This window comes from Chelonia mydas, chromosome 2 (assembly GCF_015237465.2).
Source record: "Chelonia mydas isolate rCheMyd1 chromosome 2, rCheMyd1.pri.v2, whole genome shotgun sequence".
In the NCBI taxonomy this organism is placed as follows: domain Eukaryota; kingdom Metazoa; phylum Chordata; order Testudines; family Cheloniidae; genus Chelonia; species Chelonia mydas.
In genome coordinates this window covers 158,579,964-158,589,713 of record NC_057850.1, presented here as the reverse complement: position 1 = coordinate 158,589,713, position 9,750 = coordinate 158,579,964, and the positions used below count along the sequence as shown (strand labels likewise).

At 39.5% G+C, this 9,750-nt stretch overlaps 2 protein-coding genes across 2 annotated transcripts; both read left to right on the top strand.

The window, feature by feature from the left end:
- The first annotated feature begins 1,786 nt into the window (after positions 1 to 1,786).
- LOC102940008 (putative protein FAM10A4) lies at positions 1,787 to 2,910 on the top strand. Its single transcript, XM_027823038.2, is given in 2 exon segments — positions 1,787 to 2,674; positions 2,676 to 2,910. Coding segments are annotated over 2 exon segments (951 nt in total). The 5' UTR covers positions 1,787 to 1,958.
- A 4,066-nt stretch (positions 2,911 to 6,976) lies between these two features.
- On the top strand, positions 6,977 to 7,924 carry LOC102940230 (putative protein FAM10A4). Its single transcript, XM_027823039.2, has one exon. It carries the CDS (start codon positions 6,977 to 6,979, stop codon positions 7,922 to 7,924), a length of 948 nt encoding a protein of 315 aa, XP_027678840.2.
- Positions 7,925 to 9,750: the final 1,826 nt, after the last annotated feature.

Below are 9,750 nucleotides of genomic sequence, written 5' to 3'. Positions count from 1 at the left end.
AGCATTTTCCATTTAAAAACAAAACAAAAAAGACAAGGCACAATCACTAAGCACTTTTATTAGTTAGATGCCATGTTATTAGTTGATAAAACATTCAAAGCTGACTAATCACACAAACCATCAAAGGCTGATTTTTACATGTATAATGTGTGATTTTGATTGAAACATTTTCTTTTGCTGGAGAAAGGTATGAGGGAGTGTGTGTGTGTGTGTGTGTGTGTTTCAGAGAGAGAAGTTAATCTGGCACAAACCTCAACTACTGTAGGCCCAGTGCAGGCTGTTCCTTTGGGTCTATGAAAATTTCCTCTTCTTATTAACCAGTGTGACAAAGCTCTGTCCTTGTCTCCATGGGTCCCGCGTTTCCTGGTGGATTTTGCTCAGAGGCTCACTGTGACACTCCACATAACCCTTCTCTCTCTAGAGACAAGGGTCACAGTCTACTGAGCCATTTTGAACATAAGCCAGCGAGGGAGGTGAGGAGAAGCTATCCTCCCTTGCACGGTCTCTGTTGTCTCACAGTTTCAGTTAATAATCGGGGGGGGGGGGGGCAAAGGCAGGAGCCCAGTCCCACCCTCGATTCTGGGCTCCAGCCCAGGGACCCTAATAGTATCAGCTATGGTAGCTGACCTTTTAGAAACATGACACGTACAATTTCCTGGGCTACTTCCCCACAGCAGCCCCCACTTCCTCAAGCTCCACTTCACCCTTACCTCAGGGCCTCCTTCCTTGTGCCTGATATGGTGAGTGCTGCACAGTCTCTCCAACAGCACAACTTCCTCCCACAGCTCCTGACATCCACCCTGACCTGACTAACTGGGAGGCTTTTAGCTACTTTCAGCCAGCCCCTGATTGGCTTCAGGTGTCCCAATCAACCTAGCGTTCTCCCTGCATTCTGGAAAGTTCTTAATTGGCCCCAGGTGTCTTAATTGACCTGGAACAGCTGCCATTTAACTGGTACCAGGGATTTGTTTAGCCTGGAGCTAATATATTTATCTCCCACTACTTTTCTATAGCCATCTGGCCTTGCCCTGTCACACCAGGTAGACCAAGTGAAGTATGTAGATCCAAATTCAAAGTTGCTCGATATTGGGTCTGTCACTGCAGTGAAGAGCTCAGTGGCCCATGATATAAATAGGTTTGGGTTAAAGTATAATACCTAATTATAGTCACACCTTGAACAAAATGTACTTGAGTCAATGGGAATTTTGACTGAGTGAGGACTGCAAGATTACTCAATCTGCCTAAGCACATTAGGTGCCTAACTCTTTTTGAAAGTCAGTGGGAGTTGGGCACCTAACTCACTTACCTTCTTCAGTCCTCATCACAAACCACCGCAACAGAGAACCAGGGGATTCCTCTTTATCTCTCCCAACCTTATAGGTAGGATGATCTTCTCTTCCCACTAGATAAAGGCAGTTTGAAAGTCTCTTACATAAGATTTCCTCTAAACCAGAAAAAAAAAAACCACACATTGGGTACTAGAAAATAATAAAGCTATTGAAATAGGAAATCCATTTTAATTGTAGAGATAATAAAATAGCAATATTAAAACATGAAACATACTATATAGTAGGCACATGTGTCATCTGTGCACTTATTGTACTTAGTCCTGGGCATTTATATACTTATATTTAAAATATTTAAAGAAATGATAAAAAAAAATGAGATAAAATACTGTTAGGTTTTTATGCTGTTATATCAGAACTGATTATATCATCAGAATTTCCAAGTATTATGACATCAATACACAGAGTTGGAGCTACAGCTTTTTAACCACCGGCAGCATCTGTCCTAGAGCCTGGGAAAGCTATAGGTTGTTCTGCTCATTTGGAGCTGCATAGTGATTTTCTCTTCTGAAGAGCTTACTGTTTAATTCATCACTCTCTGCTTACAAGCAGAACAGCAAAAAAAAAAAAAAAAGCCTGCCAATTCCTCTATACTGTGCAAGTCAGGGTGTCATGGATCTTAGGAGACTGAAAAAACTTCAGGCCCTGGTGCATGTATACAGACAGGATCCAGCCTTCGTGAGGGCTAAGCAGCTAAGTTTACTGTGGAACAATGTGAAAATCATAGGAGATGCCATATCACTTCTTCAAAGCAATACCTCCGTAAAGAAGACAGCTGAGAAGGTGGAGGAATCACTAGAGGCAGCTGAGAGTAAGGAGAGTGACTTGGAAATTGAGGATGAAGGTGTTATTGAACCAGATCTGGATGATCCCCAAGAAATGGGAGATGAATATTTGGAAATAACAAATGAGACGATAGACCAGGCCAGTGAAAAGAGGGAACATGCCTTTGCTGCCCTGGATGAAGGTGAACTTCAGAAAGCTATTGACTTGTTCACAGATGCTATCGGGCTGAATCCTCAGTTCACCCTCTTGTACGTTAATCGAGCCAGTGTCTTTATGAAACTACAGAAGCCAAATGCTGCCATTAGAGACTGTGACAGAGCCTGTGAGCTTAACCCCAATTCAGCACAGTCTTACAAGTGGAGAGGGCAAGCACACATGCTCCTGGAGCACTGGGAGGAGGCAGCCCGGGACTTTACCTTGACATGTCAACTGGATTACAATGAAGACACTAATGCCATGTTAAACAAGGTGCAACCAAGGGCTGGGAAGATTGCTGCACATCAGGAGCAGTATGAACAAAGACATGAGTTAAGGGAGATCCAGGAAATTGGCCTTGGAAGAGGAAGAAAGAATCCAGAGAGAGGAAAATTACTGGCAGGACATGATTAGAAGAAGTCACAGACAGCTGACATTTTTCATAACCTTACTAGATCCAAGAGTTCTGATTGCTTTCCTGGATGTGGTCCGGAACCCAGAAAACATTTACAAATACCGTGACACACAAAAGTTAATAAAGCTTACCTGCAAAACAGGACTGAATGTGGTCAGCCAGAAATGACCTATTATTCAAATTAAAACCACAACCTGTGATGTGATGTGTGCATTTCTTTTCTTGTTTTATTTGCTTCAGTTTTATTTATAATCAGAACTCTCACTTGTGGCTTTCTGTGAGACAAATAAAAACATTTCTGGGGGCAAATAGCAAAGCAACTCCATTCCCCAATACAACAATACCTTGACTTAGGAAATGGGTTTCTGTATGGGAGGGCAATCATGTAGAATAGCAACTGAGTGTACAAGACAATCAATTTTAATACTCCAGATTATAACAAAACTGGCAAAACTACGGCGGAGTTAAATAGGCGCTGATGATGACGGCGCTCCATGAAGATATGACTTGAACATTTAAGCTGTTTCATTTAAGATTGAATATGTATGCACCCTATGATACTCTTTACATGAACATAAAAGGACAGCTGGAAAGGAGTTCAAATCCCTTTTTTTTATATACCTTCACAGGGAAAGGAAGTGAGCAGGTGAGGAACTAAAAAGGGAGTGCGAAAAAAAGCAAAAAGTTGACAAACATTAGAGACTTGCCAGTTGACTCATGCGGAGAGGAGGCTCTGGGATGGCTTGATTTTGTAAAGATGAATTTTAATAGCAATATTTCATTACAGTCCTATTTGCTATTATGCCTACACTATAAAGCCAGGAAGCCAGGATTTCATGCAATCATTTCTGCGTAACTCTTGCCTTGATCTTTTTTTTATTTTGTGTTGCAAATAGCTTATAATAAAATGCAATAAGGTAAGTGCACTCATTGAATTTTATATTTGCGCCTTTTGGCACTGATCTAGCACAGCACCTTAAGCACATGCTTTACTTTAAGTATGAGAGTCCCCTCGTTGGCTTTAATTGGATGACACATGCTTAACATTTTGCCCACAATTCAGTGCTCTGCTGAACTTTTGGAGGCATGATACCAAAGGATTTGCACAGTAAAAGTGAAGACCTGCATGAATTCTAATCAAGTTTTGGAGTACACTTCATAATGCTGAGTGGAAACTTGGACTCATTCAACATTAAGTGGGGGGGGGGCGGGAAGGATGCAAGCTGTGTCTTTGAGAGTCTCTGGATACCTCATGTAAGCTAGTATTGAGCAGACATGACACGGTCAGAAGGGTTCTGTGAGAAATGGGTGGCAAGCAGTCAGAGTGTACCTTAAAAACTGAAATCAGCCCAAAATGAACAAGATACAACATTATACAAAATAAATGGGAGGAGGCATGGTTCTTTTGAATTTTTTATATCAGGTATGCTGGACTAGTATTGAATCATAGAATATCAGGGTTGGAAGGGACCTCAGGAGGTCATCTAGTCCACCCCCCTGCTCAAAGCAGGGCCAATCTCCAATTTTTGCCCCAGATCCCTAAATGGCCCCCTCAAGGATTGAACTCACAACCCAGAGTTTAACAGGCCAATGCTCAAACCACTGAGCTATCCCTCCCCCCATTGAGGGAGACTCTATGCTACAGTTCAGAAAAGCTCATCTTCAGAAGATTCACAATCTGACTAAAATGATCTTAAAGGTGTTAAAGGGTCTGACTAAATTTCACTTGAGAGGGGCCTTGATTAAAAATGATCAGGTAGAGCACATTCATAGGCAATGGGAGGGAGCTGTCCATATACAACCCTAACTCCTAGTACTACAATTTCCCTACTTCAGGATGGAGAGAGCATCGATTAATTTAGTTAAATATTTAAATGTATTTAACTGTAGTGGACGGTGCTCAAAATAAATGTCCGGGCTGAGGTGATATTTAGACACACCCTCCTCTTGAACAATACATTTCTGACTCCCTATCTCCACATACGATCATTTTTCATCTTCCAAATAAAATCACCTAACCAATTTGTGATTCTTCTCTGCACCCCAGATAGATTCTTTACTTCATCTCCCTTCTGAAAATGAGCACAGCCTCCACCTACACTGCTCCCTGCTTCATCTTTGCTGCCTTCAACAAACGCAAAGCCTCTAGCTGATGTGCTCCTCTTCCTCGACTCCTTGCCCCTCCCACCCCACTTCCGCTCTAGGCAAGCTTGGGCTAGAAACCATCGGCCCCTTCCCTCCTCCCCATGTAGTTCTTTCCCTTAAGCTGCTGGAGAGAAGAGAGCTATCTGATTCAAGTTGTTTTGTGTAAGAGAATAAAGGAGGGAATTCAAATAGAGGTAACTTAGCCTCATTTGTCTTTTATTACCAAGCACTACTGATTGATAGTCAGTCCCAACATGGGTGGTGGTATGATCTGGAAGAGCCTCAATTTCAAAATCAGTAGCTTCTCAGTCCAAATTTAGGCACCTAAATAAGTGGACCAATTTTAAAAAGGATAGAGCACCCAGGAGAGCCCATTGACTCAAGGATAGCTCCTCAGAGCATTTTGAGAATCACTAACTCTTCCATGTTCTTTTTCCTTAATACAAGTCAGCCTCTAAAACAGCAATAAACTGTGTTTCATGACCACTAGTGGTACACAAAGCACTCACTACTACTGGTTCATAGAGAAAAGTCTGGTCACATGATTCTGAATTCTTCTCTGTTTTCAGTTACTATATCACATTTTGAAAAAAAAAAGTAAATGTCTTTCTAAAATTGCTTTTTCCATATATGCAATTGCTATGGTAGCCCCAAGGATGTTATAGGGAGGGGAGATTATCCATGTGATTGTTTCATAGCACAAGCCTGTCTGTGTGGGCCGGGGTGCTTCTCTTTTATGAAGATGAACTAGAAAGCACTGACTCTAAAACTGATTATTACTTATGTGAATGGTTTCAGAGTAGCAGCCGTGTTAGTCTGTATTCGCAAAAAGAAAAGGAGTACTTGTGGCACCTTAGAGACTAACCAATTTATTTGAGCATAAGCTTTTGTGAGCTACAGCTCACTTCATCGGATGCATTCACTGTGAATGATACTCTAATGCCATTTTAAATATGGTGTATTCATTCATAAGAGTGGTTATGGGACAGCATATTTAACTATGTAACATTTCAAATTTGCAATGATTTTTATCAGTAGTATATTTATAGAAATGAGAGTGTGCAGCTCTAGGGAATCCTATGAAAACATCAGAAGATTTCTGTTCTGAATTTGAAATAGATGGCTGTTTCACAGTGTAATCTTGATTATCTAAATGTCAGTAGTCAGAAATTGCATTATTCTAAAGAGTATAAAATTTCCTATTGAAAATTTATTTTATTATCCAAAATTATTATCTGTCCTCTGTTACAGTTTACACTGAATTATCAAGTGTAAACTGTATGTATCTTGCCTATCTAGGGGTGAGGAAATAAAGAATCGGAAGACACAATCATCTCTCCATTAAAAAAAATGTACTGGACACATATTACTCAAAATTAAGGAAAAAGCTTCCTTCCTTGGTCAAGAACCAATCTGCTGTGTTTTGACACAGAGGTAATTAATAGTAAATATACTGTAGGGGCCTTTAATGGAAATGCTGATACAGCTTGGCTATAGTGCCTCAAATCTGGTGTTATAGTTACTAAAGTTGTCATAATAAAATAATGAGAGGTAAAATATTCTATAATCACTATATGATTGTATCTATGAATCCCATGCAGTTAAAAATGTTATATTACCTTCTATATAGCACTGCAAGATCTCATATTCTTTAAAAAAAAATAAAGGGATCAAACTAATCTTATTACTTATACATATATTAATAAAAGGTGATAAAATTCCAGTACAAATATAGGTGGATGTTCAGCCTCTTTCCCCTTGTGCTTTCCTATAATATATGTAGTTCAGTGAATGCATGCCTGGTGATTAAATAGATAAAAATCTTTTTCTGGGTTCAGATGACATCATCAGAACTTTTATGACATAACCAGAGCTGTAATAGAGAATGACACCTTCAAAAAACTACCACAGACATATTTGCAAACTGCAGTATAAAGACCACAGTCAGAAGGGAATATATAAGTCTAGTTTGTTCCTCCTTGGTGAAGTCTCACATTCAGTTAGTAGTTAAGCAACTGCTACATCTTTTAGCTGTTCCTTCTGACCCACCACAGTCTGTGTTGCCCAGCTTCCTTCCGGCCAAGGCACCATGGATCCGAAAAAAATTAATGAACTTCAGGCCTTGGTGGATCTTTACAGACAGGATCCAACCCTTTTGAGGGCCAAGCAATTGAGTTTCCTGCGGGACTCTATAGACAGCATGGGAGATACCGTATTATGTTCAGTGAAACATGCCTCTGCAAAGAAGACATTAAAGGAGCAAGGGAAACAACCAGAAGCAGCTGAGAGTGAGGAGAGTGACTTGGAAATTGAGGATGAAGGTGTTATTGAACCAGATCTGGATGATCCCCAAGAAATGGGAGATGAATATTTGGAAATAACAAATGAGATGATAGACCAGGCCAATGAAAAGAGGGAGCACGCCTTTGCTGCCCTGGATGAAGGTGAACTTCAGAAAGCTATTGACTTGTTTACAGATGCTATCAGGCTGAATCCTCAGTTCACCCTCTTGTACGTTAACCGAGCCAGTGTCTTTGTGAAACTACAGAAGCCAAATGCTGCCATTAGAGACTGTGACAAAGCCTGTGAGCTTAACCCCAATTCAGCACAGACTTACAAGTGGAGAGGTCAAGCACACATGCTTCTGGGGCATTGGGAGGAGGCAGCCCAAGACTTCACCTTGTCATGTCAACTGGAATACGATGAAGATACCAATGCCATGCTAAAGAATGCACAACCAAGGGCTGAAAAGATTGTTAACCATCGGCAGAAGTATGAGCGTAAGCGTGAATTAAAGGCACTCCATGAGATGCTGGAAAGGGTAAAATTGGCCTTGGAAGAGCAAGAGAGAACCCAGGAAGAGGAAAGTACCTGGCAATGGATGATTAGAATCTGGTGGAAGTACTTTGACTTTTTTACAACCATTCTGGATCCAAGGATTATAATAGCATGGGCGGATGTGACCTGGAATCCAGATAACATTTACAAATACCGGAGCAACCGCAAGTTCATGAAGTTCATTGGCCAGTATGACTGAACTCTGAGGTCAACCATAAATGGCCTTTTCATTCAAATAAATTTAAGGCTTACGGCAAAACGTGATTTTTCCTTTGTAATGTCTCTTTAAGGCAAGGGCTATATATAGTTTTTTTACCAGTATAGTTATTTCACTTAAGGGTGTGATTTTATTTTTAAACCAAACACTTCTATCAGTATATCCCCTACTGCGGATGTAGTAGGCTTGACAGAATTTGATTTTCTTAGAATTTCAATAGATGATATTCATGTTTATTTTTAAGCATTTTTCTTACTTTAATTTATTTAAATTTTGGTGGGAATTATGGGGCTCAGACAATTATTAATGACAGACATTGAGTTTCAAAAAAGTTAAAGCTTTATTACCATTAACACACTGATTGTCTACCACATGTAAAAAAATACAAAGTAAATACCCTTAAATCAAACTCTAAATTATAAAGCATTTTTCTTACTTTGCCTATATGTACATTTCTATGATTATCAATTGACATATTTTTTCATCTGTGTGTGTGCAAGCTGAAATCAATTTTTACCAACACATTGATAAAAATCTTATCCTTTGAAGCCTAAATAGAAAAGTACTTTATATTAGTATAGCTTATTCCTTTTCCTGTTTGGGAATAGCTATACTGGTATACAGGACCTTTGCAATTTTCAAAAGTGCACAGTATTGGCCTAATTGCGCTCCCATTTAAGTCAGTTGAAAAATTTACATTGACTTCAATGGAGGCAGAGTTGTGCCAAGACTGAGTGCCTTTGAAAATCCCATGTTTAACCAATGAAGCATTCAGTGCTCTGCCATAGTATTTAATTCAGAAACCAGACATAGGGGGAACAGAGCTTTAATGAGAAGATATCATTTAACATCTTCATATTTTAATGAGAGCAGGCCCTTTTTTCCCTTCATTCGCCATCACTGCCACTTAGAATTTTACCAGACTTTCTCCACAACTTTGTAAACAAATCATTTATATTTGGAAACCAAGTTATGTTTTGGGTCAGTTATATTTCCTAGGTGAATTTGCAGTAGTAAAAGCTCCTCTCAGCAAAAACTTCTAATAGTAGCAGAAGCAATCTTTCTTCAGGGAATTTAACCTTTCCCCATTAATACCAGTGATGCTTTCAAAATTGCTGATGCCATCAACAAAAATCAATACAAGCCTTTCTTTTGCTTAAAATATACAGCAGAAGCATGAGCCTCTTGTAGAAATTCAGTATCTCCAATATCACTTACAAAGTTTTTAACATTTGTCAGAAGTTTCCCGTCACTTATCACCTCTGCCCTTCTGTGGAGAGATAATTGAAACTAAATCAAATAATGAATAAATGGATTGGCTATTGCCCAACTTTTTACAGAGGTTAGGGATACCCTGGTCTTATCCATCACACAATGAAACCCCATTTCTATAAGTGCATTCTACACAAGGTGACAAATAATCCTGGAAGTGAAATTTCAGCAGCAGTTAATTAAACCTTTCTAGAAAAATCCAAGAAGAAAGGACACAGCGTGACCAAGAGAGCATATGAAGAGGTTGCAGAGGAAGTGTGGGAAGCATAAATTATACAGTGGTGGCTCTAGATTATGGTGACCAGAAAGCTAATGTTAAAAATCAGGACAGGGGGTAGGTGGGTAATAGGAGCCTATATAAGAAAAAGATCCAAAAATCGGGACGGTCCCTATAAAATCGGGATATCTGGTCACCCTACTCTAGATGCTTCTGTCATTCAAAAGCACAATAGAGGTTTAATTGTTCTGTCTTTTCTTTTTAATGTAGATAAACATTTTCCAAAGTTGGAAATAATCTACACTGCAATAAAGATGTG